At 42.5% G+C, this 27,417-nt stretch overlaps 1 protein-coding gene across 7 annotated transcripts in view; it reads right to left on the reverse strand.

Moving 5' to 3' along the window:
• The window catches only part of LOC113948020 (integrator complex subunit 6-like), a 40,567-nt gene extending 17,332 nt beyond the window's left edge, over positions 1-23,235 (reverse strand). For all 7 annotated transcript variants that reach the window (XR_003527959.1, XR_003527958.1, XM_027645240.1 and 4 more), the window contains exons 1-7: positions 22,939-23,235; positions 22,751-22,828; positions 4,339-4,488; positions 3,830-3,919; positions 3,333-3,516; positions 2,368-2,496; positions 223-386 (exon numbers count right to left, since the gene is read on the reverse strand). Coding sequence is in view for 5 of the 7 variants with exons in the window: in XM_027645240.1 (XP_027501041.1) it covers positions 223-386; positions 2,368-2,496; positions 3,333-3,516; positions 3,830-3,919; positions 4,339-4,488; positions 22,751-22,828; positions 22,939-23,205 (1,062 nt within the window). In the remaining 2 variants the exon portion in view is untranslated. The remainder of the gene's footprint in view (positions 1-222; positions 387-2,367; positions 2,497-3,332; positions 3,517-3,829; positions 3,920-4,338; positions 4,489-22,750; positions 22,829-22,938) is intronic.
• Positions 23,236-27,417: the final 4,182 nt, after the last annotated feature.

Below are 27,417 nucleotides of genomic sequence, written 5' to 3' on the forward strand. Positions count from 1 at the left end.
TCACCAAATTAACTAATCACATACATTCCAGATGCAAGAAGCATCACAGGTTACAGTATCCTCATCAGATTACACCATTTTGTGCTAAAACCAGTTTTAACCTTTTAAAGCAAAGTCACATCATATGAGTAAACAGAGAAAGTAAAAACTACTGCAGTATCCATTTTCAGCCTGTTCAATTACTAGTGCAGAATCCTTTTTTTCAGTTCTTGTTTTACTTACCAGTGTTGGTGAATTCTGATCAGGCCAAAAAGATTCTGGGATTGGCCAATGCCCCACAGGAACCCCCGTTTTAGGGTTAGGCCGTACATAAATGAGTTTATGACAACTATGCCACGGCTGAGAAGCAAATGAATTGATGGGCCTGGATGAATCAACAAGTCCATCTAAAATTTAAAGAAAGCAAAATAACAAACAAAAGGAAAATGAAAAGCTACATGCATGCATTTTTCTGCTAGCACAATTTCTGTATTAGCAGCCAATAAGGCCTTTCAATACTCTTTCAGAGACATACAGATCTTTACATCAGAGGCTAAAATAACCTACACATCCAGGGGTGTGACAGAATCATCTGAGAAACAATGGTAACATTTGCCCAGATCTACCCTTCTGCTCCCAAGGCCCAGCCATTAGACAGTGAGTGCAGCAAGACACACTCACACATTACAGAAAATGCATTTGCTTAAGCCCAGTGTCTGACACAGATCTGACAGGCAGCAGCAAGTTACTGCTTTTAGTTCTGCTGCAACCAAAAAGGCTGAGAATTTCCATTTAGTCTTTCTACATGGGCTGCAAAGCTCACTGACTGATGCTGCCATTAGTAGAAGCTGAAAGAGGAGGAAAGTTTCATGGAGAAGCTGGATGCCATCTTACAGGAGCAGCTTTTGTCATATTTTTAATTAATAACAATTCACAGATAACTTAAACTCCAAACCCTACTGGAAAGACCAGTGTTCCCTGCCAGACCACTGCAGTGCACTTCATGCTGAGGACAAGGAATTTTGCAGCAGTACAGAATGTGATTATTAGTTTTCAAAGACTGCTCATCAAAGCAAACAGCACAGCAGAGATCACCCACTTAAACAATCTTCTTCATTTTAAAAAGATTTTACAGTACTAATTTTCCTTGCTTTAGAGAGCTGGCAAATAATACTATGGAAACCATGTTTCAGGGAGAGGGACACATCAGTTTGGTTTCTCTGCATTACAAACACAGTGATTTTTATAGCTTTGGTAAATCCCATCGTATTTCTCTGTAGTTTAGGACTTTCCCAATTCTCATAGAGATGAAAAGTCTTGATGTTTTTATACATTCCTATCCCACAGTGCATCACCACTCAAATGGGACAAAAATCAAGCAAACAAAGAAATCCCATATTTCACCAGGTTTTTTGCCACATGAAGAGAGCACTTGGGCCAACAGAGACACAGGAATTTGCCGCCGTGTTGTCCTGCACAGCATTACAGGAAAGCCTCCCAATAAAATGACATTTAAATAAGCAAAAGAAGAAAACAAATACAGAGAAAGGTGATTCCAAAATGAAAGCAGGAATAAAGCTGGCTGTGCTAGAATGTCCAGGTGATGCTAAAAGCATTTTTGATATTCCAGGACCATCCTCATTTCCTAAATATGAACTGGTCAGCTCTGTCCCTTTCCTTTCAGCCATGAATTTCTGCAAATCTGAGAAGTGCTCCACTTTAAGAGTGCACCTTCCTCCTCCCTCTTACCAGTAGCAAAATAATTCCTTGTTCTTTGCACACAGTTTTTCACTTACAGTTGAGAACATTCAAGTTACTGTGCTGTGATCAATTAGCAGAATGAAACCGCAGAGAAAATTGAGCATTAAAATTGCTTTAGAGATGTTTAAGTGTTTAAATACACTAGTGCTAGATTTAATTATTTTAAATACAGTTTTGACAACACTGTAATTCAAACTTAACCACTTCCTGCAAACACTCACTTTCCTTATACCCCCAAAAAAGGTAAGGAGAGAGTGACAGGAGAGCCAACCAGCGGACAGACGATCCATAAAAACATGTGCAGACACATGGCACCATTTAACTTGCCAAAGATCAAACTAACACTTGTAAAAATTTGTTAAAACAAAATTAAACACAAATAAACATAAAACTACCCAAAAGCTGTAATCAGGACAACCATTATAATCCGGGCTATTTGAAGAGATACCAGAGCACTCTCACTGAAGCATAAAAGCCTTTATACCTTAACCTCTTTTCTTAGAGAGTATCAGGCATCTGATGCACCCTGTTCACTACAGGAAAGACACCAAAGACACTAAAGGGCATTTACATACGAACAAAGCATTTCTTCTGAAACATTAAAGGAATAAAACGCAGTCAGTGTACCTTCTCCAATAGGAGCTGGATCTGGTCCTGACTTTTCAAAGTTAATAACAACTCCACTTTGGACTTTTTGAACTAAAGATTCTAAACATTGATTCAACATTCTTTGTGTCCGAACACAGTACGAACGACCTGCAAGAGAGAAATTACATGGGGAAATATAAAAGCAGGTTTTAAGTAATCTTAATTTAGGAAAATGTTCTGTTACCTAAGTCACACTGCCAAGGCTTGCAATTTATTCCAAAATAATAGCAACAAACTGTACAAGCTTATGTAAAAGGCAAAATACTTCTAAAATGCAATACAACTAAGAAAAAAATACCAAAAACCCACAACCTGCTGAGATTTAACTCGTTACTAAAAGAGGCCCCTAGGGCTGTATCAGGCTGGACCAAGGCCAACTTTACAAAGCCCTTAAGACAGCCTGATTTCACCAAGTCTATGCAACCAATCTGCTTTACTCTACCCTAACCTTACCAGCTTCTATGCATACCTGAACCTCCCCCTCCCACACATCATCTTTTTCAAGCACCAGTTAAAAAAAATAAATTCTGATCAACATATCAAGCAACAGACTCCAGATATAATTCTTTTAGGATTAAATTTAGCTTACTAGCCCTGCAGCAGAATTAACATCTCATTAATACCCATCCTGCTCAATTTGACACTTAAATAAGAAAAAAATCAAAATCTCATGATGCAGCAAAGACATCCTCTGGAAGGACAATCTAAGAGATTTTCCTGTCCCTGCTACTGCATTAAGAAAATGCTTTCACATCTAGATATGAAATAGGAATATTGGTTAAAAGTTCTCCTGCGTTACTGGAAACCAAGAAAGCACCACACATTCATATGGGCACTGAGTAAATCAGATGGAAAAACAGGAAGAGGTGAAGTTGAATTAAAGGAAAAGAAATATTTCAAGGCAAATGCCAAATGGGAACCAAAGCAAAAGAGCATGCAGTTACCTCCTGTAACTTCACACATCTGTGTGATAGCAGATTCATCAGTAGGCACACTCCCAAGCTGCTCTGGTTCAGCAGATGCAGCTCCTGGCAAACGCAGCACCAGAGCAAACAGCCTTTGATCCCAACGGAATGGTTCTTTGGTTAATTCACTTCCAGGCAAAGGAGAATTCAACGGAAGATGAAGCTGGTAAAAAAAAAAAAAGATTGAAGAATATTTTCCGGTATTTGACAAACCATCTAAAAACATCACACTCAAATTCCTTCATTTCTCTGTAAAACAGCCATTTCTCTCTGAAATCCCTAATTTATCTGACGTTCTAGTCTCAAAACCTTACGGGACTATGAATTTAGGGGCTGGGCAGCAACAGGACAGTTTCTGTTCTCTATTAAACAGGTCAATGATGCAGAAGTACTGTTAGCAGGAAAAAACCAATATTCATCTCAGCCTAGCACCAACTTGCAAGATCATAACTTGAAAGAACTTAATGCAGGTTTACCTCCTCTTGAACTCCAGCTGTATTTGTCAGTTTATTTCCGTCTGTGATGGTAATCAAAATAGATGGCTCCAAAAAGAACGGATTCCTTCCCTAAAGACAAAAGCACAGGAATGCAAAGAGTAACATTAACACTCAGTTACAGGCTTGTATTTTTGTCACTATAAAATAAACAGTGAGATAAGCAATCTTTCAAAATAACCCTGTAATTTCTTTTAATAGGTTGAGCCACACGGAACTGCACAAGATGGGCTACTCTTGTGTATCTACAGTTGGGGCATTTATACTCTGCTTCTTTGTTCTTCAAAAAGGAAGTATTTTCCAGGGTGTTTTCAGTAGCCATAAGAAAAGAAAAAAAAAAGTTCCCAGTTGAAGTTTTAACACACAGCTATCCAACATTTAAAAAAAAGTAAAATGCAAAACCGAACTTGAATCACCAAAATCCCTCCCCCACTATAATTTCAAAAAACACAGAAAAACAGAAGACAGAAGACTATAAACAGATTTGTTACCTGTCCATAATTGTCTATTCCAGACACTAATCTATTGAGATTTAACAAGTCAAACGAGGACCTGAGTGCCTGACCAAGGGTTGTTAGTCCTGAAGCCTGAAGGTTTTTCAGTTCATTCATAAACGTTGCATGGTTTTCCTTCCATCCAGCCTATTACAGAAAATACAGAAACTTATTAGTTATTCTAGCAACAAACTGCAATCAACTGCAAGTTGCCATTTATCTCTCTTACCACCAAAAATTAGATTAGATTCCTGATTAACAGATGCACTGCATCATTGACAGGCTACACACACCTAATCCATGTATGTACAAACCTGATGTGAAACACAGTTACAACAACAATGGGAGACTCACAAAACACACACACTGCCAAGCACTGGAAGAAATTCTCTAATACCCATCTCTTACTGTGAAAACTGCTGTACAGGTGATTCAGGCAAAGAAGTATTTGGATTTAGCATGTGAATATTTTATTAGAAGAAACTGTCAAATTTGGAAATCAGAAACGCAGCTGCCAAAGTAACAATGGTTAAACAAAGGTACAAGAGGAATAATATCACTGCTTCTTCTGGCACATACCCAACCCCCTTTCATCCTTTCTTCCATAAATTGAGAAAAGGAGTGGCTGCAAAAACCCCATGTAAGACAGAACAGAATCACTGTTTAGATTGCCTCAGTGCAACAGCTTGAAATTTTGTAGGTCCTAAAGTTATTGCTGACTGAGCCTACAGATCAAAGGAACAGCAAGTGGGTGGATCAGTCCAAGCAAGCACTCTGGACCCTGTGGTAAGCAAGGCCAACACACATCAGCATCAGGTGTGATTCACATACCCTCCCCTTAAAAGGTGGTTTGCTGCAGAGTTGGGAAGCTATTTTAGAAAAGACCAGCTCACAGGGAATTGGTGCAGGATTTAAGGTGCCTCACCTAAAACAAGCAAAGCTTAGAAGTCCCAGATATTCACACAACTACCAGCCTTGCTATTACACTGTACTCTCCAAACCATTCCTGCAGTAAGCAAGCAGTTATTTACCCAGGCTCACTATCATCTGGCACCAGAGACATTCCCGTGCTCCATCAGGAATCCCAGCTACGCAGGCATGGAGAGGATCATTTCAGACAGCCTGACTTTTGCTGGGATAACCTCTGAGCAACACATCCTGCAGGTGAAGCCTGTTTTCCCCTGTGCACTGGGCTCAGCAGCCACCTGCTGACTGTGCCAAGCTGTGCAAGAACCTGAGAGGACAAGGTTTTCCTTTACTTTTTTAAGCAGCCATATTCCATTGCCAGCCTTTAGTAAACACTGTGGGCTGTGTAGGTGGTCACAGAATACACATGTTGGAGCTCTAAAAGAGTAGAAGGAAGTAGAAAAGAAAGACATGAGACAATTAGTATCTCTGCTAAGTTGACCAGCCTAAACTGGGTAGGTTTCTTTTCAGAATGAGGAGTTATCCTAAGGAGATACAACAACAAACTTTCCTTGGTCAAGTTTAGCTCCTTAACCAGTTCTTCAAGCTTTAGATTAATGTAAGGGAGACAGAGAGAAAACTCCCCAATGGGGCAAAGGAAAGAACTAACTTTCAGCAGGACTGGTCCAGCTTTATGGTTAAACAGCCCTGAAAGCTCAAAGGAACAGTGTTGTTTTATAGATCGATATTTGTCAATAAAACACCAGCAACACTCACACACAACCACAACTTAACAAAATACATCATCTCATCAGCAACTTCCCACATCTGCTCTCAGCCCAAGGCAAAAATAGAGTGCAAACACAGGGTCACTGTTTTGGAGTAAAAGTGACTTAGTTAACAACCCTTTTTCAGGGTAAAATTGCACCAAACCTCAACAAGATGATTTGTGTTATCCTAGAAACACTTGCCTTAAAACAATTTAAGCAGAACAATTACCAAAATATTTTTGTATTAATTCTATGGACTCTGTAGATGTAGGTGAGACTACTCCCTTTTGCTTGGTAAAAACACCCATCAGCGAGCGAGTCCAGCTTTTGGGAACAGCCAGGCTGGAGTTCAAGAGGTGTTCTCCAGCAAAGACCATTTGAGTTACATTGTTGCAAAAGCACATGGGGGAACAAAACATTTACAAAGGAAACACTATTCCCAGACTGCAAGTCTTGATTTGAACTCTAACGAATTTAAGAGTATTCTTTGTAAAATAAACAGTAAGAGTCTTCGCTGATATTTGGAGATTCTGCTGCTTTCCCGTTGTGAAAATGTTTGCTCAGCTTCCAGCTCCTACTGTGTTTGATCTCACTGCAGTGTGGTCAACTGCCTGCAAAATAAAATATGTACCATTTCCCCAGGCACAACCAGGGAAGCTGAAGGCACAAGGAGCAGCTGATCATCACTGGTTTGCTGTCCAAGAAAACTATTTTTCATCTTACAGCTCTCACAGGATCTTTAAAGATAAAGCCAATGAGAGCTGCACCTTTGAAATAAGCAGAGTAAAACTGAAGAACTTCTCATTAAGAGAACAAGGGCAGCAAACGCGAGATTTCCTAATTCCATACCCAGCTTTAAATAAAGGTCTGACTAGTTAATGCACTACATTTTCTACCTTATCCTCAAAACAAGATTCTTGAACCAAAACCACCAACATCCATGGCAAGAAATTCTACTTCTGTAAAATGTTCTTTTTCCAGAAAGACTCAAGACCACATATATAAAGAATCACATATTTCATGGACAGAAACTCAAGCCCCAAAGAACTCTGTACATTCTCCTCTTCTGCAGAAGGATCATTCTGCAAAACAGAGTCAAGTACCTAACCCAGAGCATATGCATAATGAGTTCAACAAAGCACTTTAAAGTGATTAAATAATAATCCTTCCTAAATTCAAAATACTGCCACTAATGCTGTCAGAAAAAAAAGCACTGCTCTTATGTAGCATTGCTTCCATTTCCCAGCAGAAACACTAATGACCAAAAAAACCACCAAAAAACAAACAAAAAAACCCCACCAACCAAAACCTCACGACCTTAAAGGACCAAACACAAATATATTCCACAAAACTATGTATCCTCTACAGGTCAGTAATCAAGAAGTCAGAACTAAGCATTAGTTATTTTAGTTGTTTATGAACCAATTCTAACATAGAGAGTGGTTTCTCTTAATCTTCAATATTACATTCCTACTTAAGTCACTTTTATGCCCAGAATTTATTAGCAGCAATCTGAGCAGTCTCTGCCTCACCAGTATGTTTCTAACTTCTCCTCTGATGATTTATATGAACAAATAATTTTATCTTCTAAACGCATACTAAAAGAGTTTCAAAGACAGCTGAGGAAAAAAAGAAGTACTAAAAGCAGAAATCTCGCCCTCTTTGCTTATGCCAAGAACAGGCAAAAATGCAGCGTCATTTGGCTTTCTGGGTTGACAACTGCAAGCTCTGGACACCATCCTACAAACCACCCAAAGATCTGGAAGCAGCACACCACCTTCCAGCTTCTGGCTTTGGCCTCTGCAAGAAAATCACACTGAAAAAAAAATAACATACTTAAAAAGTAACATTTTTTTCTGATGACTTAGTTTTCACACAAATCCGTGTCCTGCTCTATTTCATCATACAGCTATGAAGTATTTCAGCTGCCTCAAGAATCAGGCAAGGTCAAAACAGCTTATTTTGGTAGTAGATAGGCCCAGATTAACAAGAATTCAAACAGCAAGGTGAAAAATCTAGTGAAGAAAAGGAGGTCTTCTTTAGACCAACCAGAGCAAGGACTAACCGAACATCAAAAGGAACAGAGTTGAGAAGCAAAAGAAAATCTCATTCAGAATCAGTATCATAAAAAGGCATTCAAGACTTAGAAGAAATAGAAGATTTTAGTTGCAAGAGGCAGAAAGGAGAATCTTAGAAAATGTTGTAGTGGGGGAAAAAAACCCCAAACCACCACTGCACCTTTATCACATGAAAAGGAGCAGCATCAGAGTAAAAATAAAACATTATCAAGTTTTGAATATGTGTAACACATAGGTCTTGTAATCTCAGCTACACTGGCTTAAATGTCATGTTTACTGGTTTTACTGTAGTTTTTTTTGGTTGATTCATTGTTGGTTTGTTCTGGTTTTGACTGGTGTTGTTTTTTTATTTTTTCTTTTATTCCTTCCAACTATTTCTTGGTACAGTCTGGTCAGCCCACAGGGGCAGAGCCAAAGGCTGGGCATTAGAGCACAAGAATTCCAGGTCCAAAGAAGTCCCTCCTAATCAGCTCCAAGAAGTCCAGGGAGCTGGTGCTTTTGAGCCTGCAAGTCTTCATCTTTAGTGCTTCTACAGCTAATGCCAAAAGACAGACCTGTATAGTTTATTGTTCACTGGATTGCTTTCAGATCTGATTCAAAAACTGCAATGTTACTAAAAATAATCTTCCAAGTAAGACAATTTACAATCTTGCAGGGCAATCACAACAGCCTGTGTTACAGTAAGTACACAATATTTATTTAAACATACAGATTTTTAGAGTTCTGCTAATGTTTCCCTAGAAAGAAGAACTGGATCTCAGATATTACCACTTGTTATAGGTATTTAAATTTCTCAATAATTCAAGCTATTATTAAATGCACCCATCTTAGGAAAGCAGACTAGTTCAGGATGCCTGTAGCATCCTGGCTTGTCAGTGACCTCCATTTGAAAAAAATAAGGTAAGAAAAAAAATCCAGCTGTTGAAATCTGAAACCACTCCTGCTACGGAATTTTGAAGTGCTGTGGGAAGACAGTGAAACCAGGAGAGCACTTTGTCTTCCAAATCATCACAATGCTTCATTTTTAAGTTACCTTTCTGTTCACTGTTGACTGTGAACATAACTCAAACCTGCTCATGTTGGTGCCACAGCCGAGCAGGCATTTCTTTTGTAGGGTACTGAATTATTCTTTTGGATTCCCTACAATGCAAGGGGCTGCTTCTCAAATGCCAAAGTGTCTTCGGATCTCCTGAACGCAGCCTCAGCACTGCTCAGTGGGATCTGCAATAGGGAATAACCTCCTATGCAGCCTAGAGCTTCCCTGCCTCAGCTTCAGCAACTTTGGAATAGGAAGCATAGCAAACATAGACTATGTTGGTCACCCCAGTTTTCCTACAACAAATCTTAGCAAAGAGGGAGATGAGCAGAGGTCCTGGTACCATGTGTTCCCCTGCCCCACGAAGGGCAGGGTAAGGCTGCTTGTCAGTACAGAACAGCCAATGCCCACACTACCTCCTCATTTTATTTGATGTTCAGAGATTTACTAGCTAGGAATAGCACACAGGAGAAGAAAGGCATTGACTACACTATAAAACACCACAGACATCTTTATATAACATTTAAAAATTCCTAAAATAATTCAGCATCACACAACCCCTACCTATCACCTACTAATTTCATCCTCACAAATATTTGTCTCTGCAAATGGCACAGAAGGAACAGCTTTAAGAGACACTTACAGACACTGACTCCCCTCCAAATCCTCATGAATGCCATTTTTGAGGCAAAGCAGCTCTCAGGTTCTGTCTGTACCTTTGGCTGCAGGAGAACCTACTCTCATTTCAGCACCTATGCTCTCTAGTTACTTTTATGCAACATACCAGTCCTGTCACAGCACAACATCAAACAGCCCTTAGCAAAGAACCTCACAAGATCAATTCTTTTCTGTTCTTGGCACAGCAGAGCATCACAGCACCCACCTCTCAGCTATGAGATCAGCATAACTCCAGCACAGAATGATACTGGCACAGAGGCCTGCAATCAGCTCATCACTGGGGCAGTGCTGAACACAGTGAGCCAGCCTGGATCTGAGCTGCACTGTTCTGGGCTTGGAGGACCAGTGCTGGTGCAGGTACAGCAGCAGATCTTACTGGTCTGATGCAAAGCTTGTAGGAAGAGAAGGATTGATGGGACCGAGACAGCTGTGTGCAACTGCTATCACTGTGTTCAGCCCTCCAGCACACTGTCCATCATTTATATTAGTTTTATTCCCCACCCTTCCAGTCTCCCCTTGCCTTAAATAAGGTTTTGAAACACCGACAACTTCTACCCCTAGTATTAGCTGTAAGAAAGCAAAATTCTAGGGCTTGGTGACCAAGCCAGGGAACCCCATCTTTAGCTTTTCACATGGAAGTCTGGTTTTGCAAAGCAGATCAGGAACACAGTTTCAGAGTAAAACTTGGACATGACCCCACTGCAGGCACAATAGAAACAAGCCCTGGCTGCTCAAACAGGTATACACTGCTGTTTAATGAGACCTGCCTAACAAAACCCCACCTTCCAGTTCTCATCTCATGAGTATTTTAACAGACAGTCAATTCACACGTTTGAACTACTTCCTCAAGAAGCCCACAGAGCAGTCAAGTACAGTGAAGAGTCTACAAAAGCATCACTTGGTCCTCCTTACATTAGAGCTGGTGAGCATCAGGTCAGTGTTTTGAGAATAAAGCACTGTGAATAGTAAGCTAAGTGTTTCTTCCTGTCAAGTTATTTCTGCTGGCTTTGTAGGACACTCAAGCTGAAACCTATTGGTCAAGTGCTTCTTTAAATCCCGAGGGCACTTTTTGAAAATTTATTTTTTAAAAACATGTAATTAAGTCCCAGTCAAACAGAAGTTTAATATACCTAAAATGTTTCCAAGAGAACAGAGAAGTATAAACTCCTTTAATACATCTTTAGAAAAAACACAGCTTAAAAAAAAGATGACACTGGAGTAGATGATTCCTTTAACCCCACACAGCTGATACACTCTGACACCAGATTTTTATCAGAAAGTTGTCACTTTGTGTGCCCTCCATCTCCATACAGTTCCAGGCACCACAATTCTTCCCTTTTCTCTGGGACAGGCTATGTACTGTGATAACAAACCTAGAATCCCTCCTTCCCTCACCCACACTATTTTTCCATATACAACTGCAACAGCTTTAGTGCAGGGAAGGAGGGATCACGAACCTTCAGGCCTGCAGGTAGTGCACACCAACAGGGCACATGCCCCTCAGGAGGTCACAGCAACTCCAGCACAGTCCTGTACACTCATCTCTCAGTGCCTGGGGAGCATCTTCCAGTTTCATTTCACCTGAAAGCAACCCAGTTCCTGCACTCCAAGGCAGGGCTGCAGTGTGTGAACTGAAGTGCCCAGGGGATCCCCTTCAACTGCACATTTCTAACCTGAACTCTGCTATAGCAGCTCCAATCACACTAAATCACTTATAAAGACAGACTGAACTTGCTTGTTTTCTAAAATACATATTGGTGAATGTGAACAAGATCAAAACTGCATTCTAACACTATATGTGAGAGCCAGTTGTTGTTACAGACAGTCAGTTACACAGGAAAAGGTTTCATCTTCTATAGAAAAAAAAGTATTTCTCCAGGAGACCTTAAAAGAAACCCCACACACCTGAAGAAACAAGCTGAGTCAAACCATACCATGTGGTTCACTGTCCTTTCAAGAGGACCTCAACATCAAACAAGATATAGAAATGCTTTTCCTTCAAGTAAGAACAACTCAAATTAATCTTTAAGTACAGTACCCATGCAAAACACTAGCACAGAGGATCTTAAGCTCCAGTTACAAAATGAGTACTGGAGCCCTCTGTTAAGAGAAGTAGTACCTGTAGGAATGTCAAATGCAGATGCTGTATGAACAACTCAAAGCTGGAAACTGTGCTTGGAACCAAGTGATGATAATCAATGCCAAGTAAAAAGAAAAAAAGCCTACATTATCTTTTTATTTATTACCGGCTGCTCCTGCTTTAATCCATCCCTGGATTTAGCTTTTTGGTCAACAGTATTTCATGCGTTTTGACAGCTACTCTCACTGCACTTTTTCCTGCACAAAGATGAAAGGAAACATATGAAGAAAGGAAAGTATAAATACTAAAGAGATCACAGTATCACCCTGTTCCAAGAAGCATTCTTATTTAAATAAAAGACCACTATCCAGTTTAAAAAGCACTTATTTCTGAGAAACACTCAACAAGCCAGGATGTTTCAATTCAGAGCTGAACCAGACCAAGCTACATTTCACACAACAGCTTAATGGAGAGGGAACACAGAAGCAATCATAGTTTGCAGCCCTAGCACAGTAAGTAAAACAAGAGGCTCCATGGTCCTGCTCAGCAGCATAGCAGTCATTGCAGAAATACCATTATAGGTGCATCTTCTCCAAACACTGTCGACAGGGTGACTGCTGAAATGGGGAGGTTTCAATCAAAAATTTCCATCTACTCACAGTGCCTGTTGCTCCTCCAGCCTGTCAAACATGCATTCAATGCCAGTCAGCCCCAGCTCTGTCCTTCTCCCAGTCCCTTCCCACAGCCAGCAGGGCTGGAAAAGTCTCAAGGAATAAGGGCAACAGCTGAGAGGTTACAGTGTGTGTGCTACCAGCACAAGAGATGCTTCATGGTACATTTTTGGGAATCAGGTGGAAGAGCATTACTGATGCTACTCTACCTTTACAGCCCAGAGCTGAAACAACACAATTAGGATTCGTGTTCATTTCAAAAACTGTCACATTCCTCCCTCTTCCTTCCAAAAGCTCACCACAGAACCACTGCAGCACACCAAAGCTTACTCTGAACCTCAAGAAGTTAAATTTAGGAGGGGTAATCTAATCAGTAGATGTCCTCAATTCATGTCTGAAATGCTGTCCAACACACCACTGAGGGAAAAAAAAAAGGCTTCATATGCTCACTGAGGGATCACAAACTGAGAAACCTCAACTAGCCAGCCTAACAAATAATGTCAACTTTACCTTCATTCTGATACAGGAAAAAATACATTGGTGGCATTAGGAGCATTATAATGGTCAGATTTTTATCTTCGAGGATGGCAAGGATGGGGTTTTTTAATGCTAGAGTCACCTGGTTCAAAAATAATTACCTGAGCTTCTGGCTCTTTGGATCAGAGGAGGCTCCCCCAAGCCAGGCCTGGTTGGCCTGAGCCTGCAGACCCAGCTCCAGGGCACAAGGATCCCAGCCCATCCCACGGGTCCCACCGTGTTCCAGCCCGGGAGCACCATCAGGAGGCCTGGCAGCAGCTAAAGGCACCAAGTGTTCTGCCTCAACAGATGCACATTCTCCCACAAAGCAGAGTTTAACTTTTTTTTTTTTTCAATCAGAACTCACTGGCTGTGCTGCTAACACGCTATGAAGACCAGTGCTAATGCATTATTCTCACTTAGAAGCAGAGCATGGCAACACCAGCTTAACCACACTGTAGATCTTTGTTTTCTGTCCAATTAATTGTTCAACAACATCCATCTTATCAAGATTTTTACGTATTTTAAATACTATTTTACACATCTAAGATTTTTAAAGCATCTCTGAAAACACAGCCTAATCAACAATCACCTTCATCTTTAAAAAGCAAAATTAAAGAGTTCTGGACTGTTGATTTTGTAGCCTACAACACCATTTAATAAATCTAGTGCTGCTTATCCTGAAATTTGCGTAGAAACACAAGGAAAGAATCATAATAACTGGGTACACTGTGAGATTGTGAGCTAGAAATTTAGAGTAACAACAATAATAATAATAGGAGCAGCTATTTAAAAATAAAACAAGGCTGTTGTTTACTTGCTTGGCAATAGTTTCACAGATAGTTGTCAATACCAGATCATACATCAAGACAAATTTTGTCTTTCCAATACTTCTCAGAGTGAATATACACATTAGTACAAGTCTATGGGCAACCACAGATTCTGATCTGCACAATAACAGAGTATCATTACAAAAATGTACTTTTTTCTCTGCATCTTCCTAAACCTCAACCCTAGAACATGCTGCTTACAGCTGAAATTGATTGCTACATGGGTGTTTTCTAATTATTCTAAAATTGGCCAGAAAAATGCAAAGGAAAAAAATTCCTTTAAATTACTATCTGCTCTACTTTTTGGTGGGGCAAAAGCACAAGAGTTACATTATTAAGTGGTACACTGTAAGAATAAAGATTAAGAAAAAAGAAAAAATTCCAAGACTCAACCTACAGGAGTGCATTACTTAAGTAACAATCTGCATTTAAAATTCAGAACAGCAGCAACTGCCCTTTCCATTAATTTTTTTTTTTTTTAGCCTTTGTTATTAAATAAAATCAAGGATACAGAGACAGTGAAGAAGAGAATCACTGAAGACTGGAGCCATCCAGAACCTTCTCACAGGGCCCTTGGAGTCCTACTGCTCCTCCTCCAAAATCCTTCATCTCCAGAACACGAGTCACACAGTACAGAACGTGCCTTTTCCCATTTGATTCCAAGAGCCTGAAGCACGAGAACACTGCAGGAGACAGCACTAAGTTCTGCCTTTTCTAGAGCACAATAAGCTCAGAACATCACTCCTGCACCACTGCTGTAAGTCACAGTTCTTTCTGACAAGCTGTTTTGAAGAATATGGCAGGGTGAACAGCGTAGAAGTGTCTGCAACCTTAATTACTTTTTTCCACTGTTACAGTGTGAGACACTCAGCATATAACACTATAATAGTTCTCATGAAGCTTAAAAAGAATAAATGCCCATTCTGAAGATATCACAGAAGTACTTTGTGCATATTTTTAGCCACACCACAATGTCAGGTTACAAGGCCTATGCCTTCTTCCATAAATACCAACAAAAATCAAAAAACCCCACCTGTGAAATTTGAGTCATAACTGCACCAAAGGGGAAGAGGCAGATTCTTAAGATTCCACATGGCAGGAACCACCAACTTCACAAAGCACCTTCCTCCTTACAGAACATCTCACTACAAAAATACAACTAGGGAGATCCAACTCAACTGTTTGATTCCACATTTTAAGCTGCTATTTTTAAAATAAAAGTGACCTTTGCACTGAGGATGAGTTAAGCCTCTTAATGCAAACATATCTACTTTTGTCTAGTTTATCCTGTAGTCTTAAGGGCTTACATCTTTGAATTTGTCCAAGCCCAAATAAAGAACCAAATAAAAAGTTGAAAATATACATTGCTATAGTGGCTATGAACAACAGATGCTGGTTTCCTTCAAGGCCTCTGGCATCTCATCAGCTGTACAGCACAAAACAGTAATCCATTTTAGATGAAAAAGCAAGCTCTGAGTTTGCAGATTCCTGTAGAAACAGGACCAGTTAAAATATTTTCATTACGATTTAATCTTGCAACATGGACTCTCCTTTCAATGAAGACAGGCAGCAGGTGAAAGCACAAGTTCAAGTACTTAACTTCAAACTTATAATGATAAAAATGACAGCTAAGCAGAGTTCACTCCATCGTATCTATGAAGTTGTTAATTTCTGAAATGTCCTTCCATTTAAATCAATTCCTTTCAAAAACTTAATCACCACCTTCAAGTTCTTGCATGAACTCTATTTTTTACAAGAGACACCAATTTCTGAACACACAAAACTGTTTCTTTTAGAAGAATGAGTTACTCTGAGTATTATTGCTTTGTTTTTTTTAAAAGCAAAAATTCCTCAGTATAATGCTCTGTCCTGTCACACCAGTTCCTGCAAAAGGCTGCTCACTACAACTCACAAACAGGACAGGAAGAAGTAAAACCAGCATGCTTATGTGTGTTTAAAAGCAATTTAATATGCTTTACACTACCCAATGTGTTCTCAAGAAAGGGAATATGCTTTTTGAAGGATACACTCTATTGGAACCAATTAAGTATCTTTATAAGCTAAAAGGAGCTGCACTGCTTGCTGAAGGGAAGTCAGTTGAGAATTCTTAAGATTTTAGTAAACGCATTTTTGGATGCTTTCAGACTCTGAGAGACATGCACTGAAGTTTTGTTTGGCTTTTTTTCAGAGAGCACACATCCTTCAGTCAAAGACTTAAGTGATAAAGCAGTTAAATTAAAAGGAACGTGTAAAAATTGTTGTGTGGTTATTCTCAAACAGTGTTAAGTGGATTTTGTTTTGTCTTCAAAAAGAACTAGACAACCAGGATTTGCATGAGTGCTCCTTAAACAACTGACTTCTGTTCCTTTTCTTAAATTCACTGTGTTTAGCAGAGGAAGAGCAATTGTTGGCTCTAATCTACCAGTCACTACTGCTCAAAGACAGCCTTCAGAAAATACACAAATTCTATGACAAAACCCTAACCAAGCACTGTGGAAGACTGCAGTGGAGGTGTGCACAGTACTGCACAGGCCATGGAAGATGCTGGTGCTCAGAAATAAAAATACTGCTGACCTAAAATGTGTGTGGTGGTAAAATAGGAATGGTTCTCTCTGCTAAATAAACACAGAATATAGTCTCCTGAATTAGTTATCAAGAACAGACAATGTGTATGCTGCCTCAGTACTATATTCTGCACTTCTTTACCTCCTTCCAATGCCTGGCTAGTAGATTCACTAAGTTTGTACATTATTTACAGCATATCTGGAGAGAAAGATAGGCCTCTCCCACTGACCTCAGCTTTCTTTCCCCTTTGCATCTCTCTGATACCAGCTTCTATCCTGCCCCTGCAGCTGCTATCTGCCTTGCACCAACAATTTTGCCTTCACAACTCACTACCAGCTCGTAAAGCTCCAACAGTATTTCCAGCTGCTCACATCACCAAGCAGGTCAGACCACCAAGACTTGTGTTCGCCAGAAGTCAGAACTTTCACATATTAAACTGATGTTTTCAGTGTCTCAAGGTTCTTGTAAAAGCTTAATCAACTTAAGCTTATTCTGTGGATTTGTTACGGTCTAGCTTACTTGGCATTCCTCTGGTTTTCTTCCCTCACAAAAATTAAAAAACACATAAATGCATTTCCTACCACGTCGGGCAGCATTCCTGCAGATCTGTGCCTCAAACCCAACAGGTTTCACACTTGGGTTTCTCTCTCTCCCTGCAGCTCAGGGTCAGGAGCTCTGATCTAATTTCTTCCAGAAACAGACAAACAGATCCCCCATCTCTCTTCTGCAGCACAGCCTATTCATTTGCCACCGGCCTCTGCAGAGTCAGTGGTAACGGGCTCCATTCCGCACCAACAGAATGCAAAAGCAAAATTAAAAAATGCTGGTAAAAACCTCTGTGCCACTGAAATAACAGACAGCAAAAGTCAGTCTCCTCAAGTGTGACCTTATGAACTCCCAGTTTTGAAGCACTATTTTAATATCATACATGAACAGGTTATTTACATACAGTAAGTACTCTTTGGACAGATTCTTAAAAAAGCCTTCTACGAATTCCTATTCCAGCCTCTGAAGATACCCCAATCCAACACCAGAATTTCAGGGAAAAAGAAGAGGTTGCTCAGAGTCCATCACGAAGAGCTGCTTCCACGAGGGAGCTCTTTAGCACTGAAACATATGTTCAGGCTAGCGGGGAACAGCAGCGGAACTGGAAGGCATCCTATCCATCAGTCCCAGTTTGCACATCTCAGTGCAGTGTTTCCCACACGCTGTATAAAGCAATTTGAGCTACTTTTTAGACAGCTACGTACATATTTCTCCACTCAAATTCAGGGAGCCTATTTTTGTAGTGCAGTCATAGCTGGCTCTTGAATTCAACACAACACGTAACAGAAGGAGGACAATACGTATTTCAGAGCATAAGTTCTCTAAGTCCTCTGATTTGTGACCAGATAGATCATTTATGAAGGTCGTACTACAGTCTCACAAGAACATAAAACAAAAGCCATATTTCTGTGACCTGATCATGAATAATATTCCTCAAGCCCTGAGGAAAGACCGTATCACCGCCAGCAGCCAGATATCAGTCACAAGGGAACAGGGCAGTCCAGTTAATCAATAACTTCACATAAGGCCACCATTGTGTTTTTGGTCTGGGCCTGAACTAGCCATTTGCAGCCCAAACCCACAAGCAAACCACAAACTGCAGGATGTGAGGTTTCGCAAAAATTTAGAATGGAAAAAAATAAATCAAGAGCTAAAACCTTGCTTTCCTTTTCAAAAACTCTTTTTAGGTTGAGATTTTGGCATGAGCTCCGTTTTCAGAGAAATTTAGGTAGATCTTACTGAAACCTCATCACTAGAAAACAGGAAAAGCTGGGGGAAAGGGTAGGTGAGAACACTCTTCCCTTCTCCCCATACTTTTACTCTGGCACCATTACTTCAGGAAAAAAATAAAATCATTTAAGATTCTGTCCATTTACACCATGGTTTAGGTGTAGAGAAACATGTATATCTGACAGAGGAAAAAAACACAGCTGAGGATGACGAAATTCATGTGACTTCAGAAAAAGTAACCGGGCAAATACCTGGAAAAAGCCAGATAAGACCTTTACAGCTGTACCAGTGCACACCATGGGTCTCTGAACCACAGACGGTGGGAGCCTGGGAAGGGCTCTGCAGAGCTGTCAGTAACATGTCTGGCCTGTTCTCACCCTCCTCCCCAGGCATTCCAGATCAGCCACATCGTGCAGGAAGGGATGAGAAGGGTGGGGCTGGCACACAAGGCTTGGAAGTACTGCAACACCAGGTCACACCACGGCTGGGATGGAGCAAGCTCCGAGTTCCAGCAATCCATGAATATATTAATCCACTAATTAAATCTTAGGACACATCAGGTACTATATTCCTTGAATCAGATAATGCACTTCTCTTATCCCAGAGGCCGAGAACATCAAATAACGTGTCAGCAAAGGCTGTTCTTGAACCCATTTTTCTCACCCAATTGGATACACATGGGAGAGTAAACTCCTTCACTACCTAAATTTAAGCACTGGTGTTTTAATAGTAATAGACACCTGTTACAAAGGCCCTTTACCACAGATATCATTAGGTTCCCAATGGTGCCAAAAACGCAAAATCAGATACCCAAATACCAGAATGGACCGGCTCACTGCCATGCTGTTAACATGCCAACAACCTGACAAGACTCACTTGACAGTATCCTATTACAATTTGAATCTAAAAAACACACTAAAAACATTAGGCTGAACATTCTTACTTCCTGAAATAACATATAATTTTTCCCTTCTGGTCCATAAAATTACAGTTTGACCCAACACTCAATGGAACTTACAGGTATTTTTCCACTGACCTATACAGGATCACATCGCTCGACAGTTACAAGGTTAGTGTATTTAATAACATGCTTTTAAAATATTAAATATTTGTCCCTTACTGTAGAGTATTTTAGAATCAAAGTAAGAGTTGTAAATGGCTGCACCATAATTGCTGTCACAAATCACCATCTTATACATTATGTAACAAACAGAAGCAAAACAGCTGATGAGATTCCAAAGGCATCTTCTGTCTGAGTGGGACTAAGATTCCTGCCATCCCCATCTCCCTGTCCCCACCTTCCCAGGACAGCACCCTGCCTCCTCTTCACAGAGCTTTGCAGAGCCACACTGCAAACTTGGGAGACTAAATAATCCCATTTTTAAAAACTGGTACAAACATAGAGCTACGAGCAGTCAATTAAACAGGAGCAACAGGTCTTGGAAATTATTTCAAATCCTTTGTACTAAAGACAGTTCCAAGAACATCATCTTACTTCCAGAGATTTTATCAAATAATTCGTGCAATAGCACAATCCTTCCACTTAGCACAATACCACCATGTGCATGACGTTTGCTTGAGATATTCTTGTCCATCAAAAGTGACCCAGTGCTGTTGGTTTAAAATACTTTAAGGCTGCAGGTAAACAAATTGTGAAACAAAGAAACCCAAGGAGCTCATCTCAGCCACCCCTGCTCCAAACTGAAGTTCTCATAATACCTCTGCCTCCCAGGTGGTCTCGACTCCACCTCCAGATTATTTCCTTCAATTGCTCCACTGGTAAACTATCTGTGAGACTATATAATTTAATTAGGGTAATCATAAAGAAAACAAGAGGATAAAGCAGCCACTAACCAAAACCAGCCGCTGCTGTGCATACTTGGAAAACAAACTCGTAAAACACATTCACTTGCCAAGTTTGTTTTCACCTTCTCTAAATCAAGGGAGATAAAGTACCTAACTGCAGCAGCATGAGTAAAGAAACTTAATTTTATGTCTTTTACAAGCATGTTTTGTAAGACACACAGAATTTGGCCCAGACTAGGAAGTTTTCCTGGCATAACTATGGTTTTTAGAAAACACAACAGAGGGAATATCATAAATAACAGCACAGGTCTTGAGAACACATCTTTGAAGAGGGAAAGAGTCATGTTGCTGCTGTGTGGCTTTCTTTGCTTGAGGAACAGACAGAGTGACAGCCCAACAACACTCATTTATGCCATGAAGTCTTCATGCAATACTTGAACTGGAGTTGTGATCATAATTACTATAATGAGATATTTATTGGATCTGCAGTCTGTTCCTACAAAAGCTACTGATTTTTGAAAAAATATTTTAAAATTATTCCAGGTGTAACTCAAAAACCAGCTAAAGGCAGAAAAACAAATTTCTAAGAAGTGACATTAGCAAGTTACAAGAACCACAATACTTTTTTTCCCTTGGCTATTTACTGCATCTCAAACATGACTGAATGCTATGATGGGTATCACACAGTCCTATTTATTTCAATTACTATTTACTTAAACTGGGAACACAGTCAGATGCTCATTAGCACATTAGAATGTACACAGATGCTCATTAAACACAAGGATTTTCCTCAGCAAATCTGAGTGTAGATGTGGTAATAACCTGTAGCATTACCACACAGACCTCCAGCAGAAAAGTCATCTTCTTTTATTAAATCACCAGTATGCTTGCTATCACTGTAGGGAGAAGGTTCATTCATCAAACCTATGATACACCTGTAAAACACTTGACACAAAACTAGGAGACAAAAAATCCAAACTGAAGAAATCTAGAGTTAACACTAGCACAGCAAAGATTTGGGGTTTGAACCCAGCCACAAACAGGGATGGGGAGAAGGGTGTGTGCATTATGTCTAAAAAACACCTCTTCTAGGCAGACAGTCTTTGGACAGTAGGTTTCTGTAACTCAAGGATGGTTTTAATTCACAGAAATTACTTCCACACTTTCTTCTGAGGAAACGAAAGGTGCAGTACCAAACAATAAACACTGACTCACTCTATCACCTGTCACTTCAGACAGTTGTATAAATTCATTACTCATGAAAGGATGCAAAATTCATAGCTCGTGATAATTATATTCCCTCATTATCAAAGATATGAATAAGACAGCATCACTGAGTACTTATTTTTACAACTTCTCAAGCAGTTCTAGCTGGGGGATCTAGAGAGTGTTTTCCTTTCTTCCCTGGGATGACTAGCAGTGTATTTTTACATGAACCTCCTTGGCCTTCATAGAATGGCTCTACTGGTCAACAGCTAGGATAACTACTGCATTAGTCAGGGCAGACAGAGTCCTAATCCAGGACTATTCAGGAGGATTCTAAAACTCCCATAGCAATGCTTTCTGTGACATGCTTTATCTAGATATTTTAAGTCAGACATTTCTATCAGCAAGTTCCAGCCTACAGTGTAAGGCCCACAGTGTGATTTTTTTTTCACTCTTGCCACAACCTCGTGGTGCAGCCGACACGATGAACTGCATGGCACTACCTGCCTCAACCTGGAGGAAGGAGAAAACAGGGATGAGAGGAGCTTGGTCTCAAGAAAGCTCAGAGGGACCTCATCGTTCTATACAACTACCCGAGAAGAGTTTGTAGTGAGGTGGGTTCAACCGTGCCTGCAGTGAGAGGATTAGCAAAAACGACCTCAGACCGAGGCAGGGGAGATTCAGATTAGATACTAGAAAAAAATTTTGTCACTGTTTGGGCAGTCAGGCATTGTAATAGGCTGCCCAGGGAGGTGGTGGAGTCACCATCCCTGGAGGTGTTTAAGAGGCAGCTGGATCTGGCGCTGGGTGATGTGGTTGGGTGGGTTGGGGGTTACAGTGCCGGGCTGACGGTTGGACTGCATGGTCTTAAAGGTCTCTTCCAACCTGGATGATTTTGTCTCCACGTCCAGCTCATCATAGCCCTGCACGGAGCGGCGATTACGAGCACCTTACACAGTACCGGTGCGGGTCACCGTGCTCAGCAGGAGGAATGGGGGGGACACGGGACCCCAACACCGTGGCTTCTTCTTGCCTCGCAGAGGCGGAAAACAGGCGCGGGCGCTCCGTCCCACACCCACAGCCCCTGTCCCACGGCCCGGCGGGGACCCGCAGCCGTGAGGGGGCCGCTGCCCCAGCGCTGCTCTCCGGGATCGGGCAGTACCCACCGCACCCCCCGCACCCCGCCCGCGTGTCCCGGGGGTGTCGGGGCCGAGCGGGGCCGGATCCCGGCGCGGCCCCGGCGGAGCCACCGCCCCGCGGTGGGCGGAGCGCGGCCGCCCCTCGCTGCGCCGGGGCGGTGAATCACGGCCCGCCCGTCTCCTCCCCCCCCCTCCTCCATCTCAGCAGCGCCCTCAGCCTCTCTCCTCCATACAAAAGCAAAATGTCCGCCATCTTCACAGGCTGCTGCTGCCGCCGCCGGGCCGGACGGGGCCGCGCCGCGCCAAGGGCGGCCCCCACGGCGGGACCGGGGCGGCCGGGGGGGTTCATTACCTTGATGCAGTAGGGCGGCTCGTCGAAGGTAACCAGCATGTACCTGTCGCCGCGGCTGGCCGGGTCGCGGGCCCGCAGCTGCGGAGAGAGCGGAGAGAAGCGGCCGTGAGCGCGGCGAAGGTGCGGGGAAGGGGGGGGGGGGAGCGAGCGGGGCGGCGGCTCCCCCCGGGGCGGCGCCGCGCACTCACCTTCATGAAGATCTCCACGGCGCCCTTGGCGATGTCCAGGTAGCTGGTGCCCAGGTACGCCCGCTGGTTCATGGAGGCGGACGTGTCTATGAGGAAGAGGAGGATCGGCATGGTCCAGGCAGAGCCCCGGCCGGCGGGCTCCCTGCGGAGGAGGCGCGGCGCTCGCCCGCCGCTCGCTCGGCTCTGGCGGCGCTGCCCGAGCTCGCCCGGACTCAACTTCTCTTCCCTGAGCCTCCACCAGCACCATGTGACCAGCGCGCACGCCATTGGCTGGCAATTATACCCGCATTTGCATATTCATGGAGGCGCGCGCGCTCGCGCTCGCGACGGGGAGGGAGGGGGGAACGGGGGGGGGGGGGGGGGGCGGGGGGGGGGGCGGGCGCGCGCGCGCGCGCGCACCGCACCTGTCACACACGCGCACACACCGCCCCTCTGCGGGGTCCCCCGCCCCGCGCCCCAGGGACCGCGCGGCCCCTCGCGGGCGGGCCCCGCGTGCCCCCCGTTACCCCGCCGGTAACCGCGGCGGAGTCACCTCCCCACCGCCGCCCCGCACCGCCCCGCGCAGCCCTCGGGGGCTGGGGGAGCCCCGCGGGGCTGAGGGGAGCAGACGGGAGACGCGCGCTGGCCCCCGGGGAGCCGAGCGAAGCAGCTCAGCTGCACGCCCGGTGACATAATCGCCTCCCCCGTTCCTGGTCCGCACAGGTTTCACTTAAAGCACTAAATCCTCAGCCCTCCACGTGCGGTGCTTTCGTAGTCAGGTAACTGCTGTCTCTTGTCACAGCTCGGAACTGGGTGTCACACAGGGGCAGGGCACCTCAGTGTACGGGGATCGAGACAGGATGGCAACAAATTAATTGTGGCAAAACTGAGGATACCTAAACCCTGCATTATTTCCAAACACTCAGGTGAAAAATAATTTTTAAAAAGTCTGTCTGAAATAAGGGATGACAGAAACAGTTAGATTGGAAAAGCCCTCTGAGATCGTCAAGTCCAACCTGTGACCCAACACCACCGTGTGACCCAGATCATGGCATCAAGCACCATGTCCAGTCTTTCCTTAAGCACCTCCAGGGACGGTGTCTCCATCACTTCCCTGGGCAGCCCATCCCAATGTCAAATCATCCTTTCTGTGAAGAAATTCTTTCTAATGTCCAACCTCAACCTCCCCTGGCACAGGTTAAGACTATGTCCCCTTGTCCTATCACTGGTTGCCTGGGAGAAAAGCCCGACTCCCACCTGGCTACAACCCCCTGTCAGGGAGTTGTAGGGAGGGATAAAGTCCCCCCTGAGCCTCCTCCTCAAGGTCTCCTGCTCCGAGGAAGCAAATGGCAGCCCCAGCCCTCGAGCGAGTGGCACTGGATGGCCCCGACAGCACCAGCAATGGTAACTGGATAAGGGGAAGGAAACTCAAGAAATATTTAGCACTATGTCTGCTCGTGAGTGCTTGTTTGCTTCCAGGAGCGAATCCAAAACACACAAAAGCAGCACTGTCAACATGAATCTTACTTTAAAATAATAAACTGATAATACCTTCCAACCTGTCTTTTTCTGCATATTTGTTTGCCGTTCATTTGAGCAGTGGGCAGGGTCAGTTTCGGTTCTCTGGTTTGTGAAGCACTGGACAGTACTGTTGTTTCACAACACCACAGGTGAATTCTAACATCCCCATTACAAAGCATTACGAAATATGAATGTTTGTAAACATACCATTATGCGTCTTGATCAAACTAATCAGAGATCTAAACTCATTTAATTCATCCATTTTGTCACCAGAAAAAGCCCAACACCTGAATACAGGACAGTAAAGTCTCCATATTGGCTTTAGAAAGAAGTTTATCTTTTCAAAAACATTCTGCAAATATTTTTCATAAAAACATAATCACATTATTTAATTCAATTGAACCAAAAGTAGATAAAGTAATAGCTGAAAAGCAGCAGCTCATTTTGAAAATAAATCCTTCCAAACTTGGAGACTCCATTCCGTTATCCAGCCCCTCTCCATAAGCTGCATATGTGCAAGTGCAGTGGTGATCAAGGTTTCTGAATTTTAACAATCATAGCAAAAATGCCAGGAGGGATAAACAGATAAATATTTTTAAGCAAGTGATTAGTGCACATGAATGGAGCCAGACTGAAACAAATGCGATTTGAATCTCTACAGATAAGATAAAAATGCAGATACTGTATTTTTGTACAACTCCATGTTACTCCTGGATAGGAATGGATTTGCAAAGGCCTGAATGGAAACTGAACTATTGGTAGAAGATGCCAGCTACCACCGCCAGGTCCCAGCACTGGGAACTCAATGAGGCCACCTATGCATTGCTCTCACGTCAACCTGATGAGATCAGAGACTCCCTTCTGCCTCCAGCTGACCTCAGCCAATTCCAGCTGGCAACCCAGAGGCCCTGTGTCCTGCAACCTCCTCGAGTCAGGCTGTATGAAATGCTAAACAATTACAAGTTCATACCATCACCATTTTCTTTTTTTTTTTTTTTCATTCCAGACTGCCAGCTATCTAAAAGCCACTTCTTTCCCATCCAAACACAGTATTTAAAGGTCAAGATGAAAGTCTTGTTTCCTGTTTCAGAAGTTGACCTTTCCAAGGGCAGCAGCAGGCAAGGTTCACACACTGTCCCTCTTTCTCTGTTGAGGATTTTGGCTTTTGGATCCTGCTCCTGCTGGACACCACAAGAGCTGAAATCTAGCAATCTTCTGGGCATAATGCAAGACATATATTTAGTTCAATGAGGCACTTTTTGTTCCTGAAAATAACAGATACCATGGTTGCTAACGTGCATGAATGCAGTTAGAGTGGCTCTTTATTGCTCCTTCATAGAGTTTGTGTTTGCAGTGCTGACTACCTGGCAGATGTGGTGGCAGGCATTTGTCACCTCTATAAAGTATAAACTTTTCTTGGGTTTTAATTGAAATTACACTCATCTACATTTTTTCAACTGCAATAGTTACAGAAATTGTCTCTATGGGGAAATTAATCCCAACAGCTACAGCAGATTAAGCTCTCCTATAATTAAATATTTTGAAATAGTTGCTGTGTGGATATTCTATCCCACAGTAAAAAGGAACATAATTCTGGGGTAATAATTCCAGTCAATTTTTGGCTGGATCCGTGGTATTTTTCCCTGTTGTGCTGATAAAATATTATATTTATGTTCCTTGTCGTAACACAGTTTAACGTCTAAGCTGTTGCCTCTAACAGGATTTTAGCTCTAACAGTCTTCGTTTCTTAACACTTTTATATTGCTTCATTTGTTCCTTTTTCTCACCTAGCTGCTTTCTGCCCTGAACAAGTAATACACCTGTGAGACAGTGGCCATGCTGCTTTAGGCACTGAAGATGCTCAGCTTTGGCACTGATCAGCCACCTGAATTTGTGGCACACTTGATACGTTAGTCAGAAATTATCTACTTAAAATCTTGGATCAACAGCTAAACCCTTCAAACCTCCCTCTGCTGCTGTGGCTCCCTATCTTGGTCGTGTAATACAGCTGCCCTGATGACTTACCTGCTTAATTTAAAAGGCTTCAAGCCAGAGCAGAAATGATCACTGCTAAATCGCTACAAAAATACAGATTAATCCATGCTGTGAGCTGGGGAGGTATGATCCCTGTAACACAAAAAAGGGGCTGCTGCCAGAGCTAAGGGACTTGTTTGGCACTACACAAGGTGCAGTTTTCAGTGCCACAGTGGGAATTCAGAAGGCTTTAGTTCTTAGCCAGCCACAGATCTATGCTATCCCTTTCAGAAAAGTGAAATTCCCCATTTACTTAAAGAATTTGTGTGCAGCTGGACTCTAGTATGAAAGGTAAGAAATTGTGCTAAATAACAACTCCTTCACAGTTATATTCAAGATGGCAGAAGCTGAGCAAATTCAAGTCCTTTGATATGGTGTGCTGTGTCAGAGCTAAATATTCTCACCCATCAGCAGTTAGCTGCTCTTAAGCCAGACACTAGAAAAGGCCAGGCTGCTTCTGCCAGTGTGTCACACAGCCCCTTCTGGAAAAACAAAACAGAAAAAAACCCCAACCCAACAAACAAAACCCCCAAGCCAGTATTTTCCAGGTTATTGCTCAGCAGCACCTTCTTTTTTTTTTTTCCCCTCTTTTATGACAACATTACAAACTTCCACGAAATTATGACTCACCCTTGAAGATTTCTGCCCCTTTCACTCACTCCATCTCCTTTCTGAAACTATTCCGCTAAGAGATTGGGAACCTGATCCAAAACTTGCCTCTCCACCGCCTTTCAGGAGTCTGAGTTTGCTGTTTGAAGGACAGTAATGGAAGCTGAGGAACAAACCCTGCATTACTGTGGGCCATCAGACTTTAAGTCTCCTGTGGAGATGTGCACCTGAATTTCTTTGCACAGGTTTCAGCAAATTCAGGAATACCATTTTCAGCTAAAGTATAAGGAACAGACTACAGATACATCCCCTGACTGCAGCACGTTTTCTGCTGAT

The sequence above is a fragment of the Corapipo altera genome, unplaced genomic scaffold (genome assembly GCF_003945725.1).
Source record: "Corapipo altera isolate COAL_440 unplaced genomic scaffold, ASM394572v1 65, whole genome shotgun sequence".
Lineage (NCBI taxonomy): Eukaryota > Metazoa > Chordata > Aves > Passeriformes > Pipridae > Corapipo > Corapipo altera.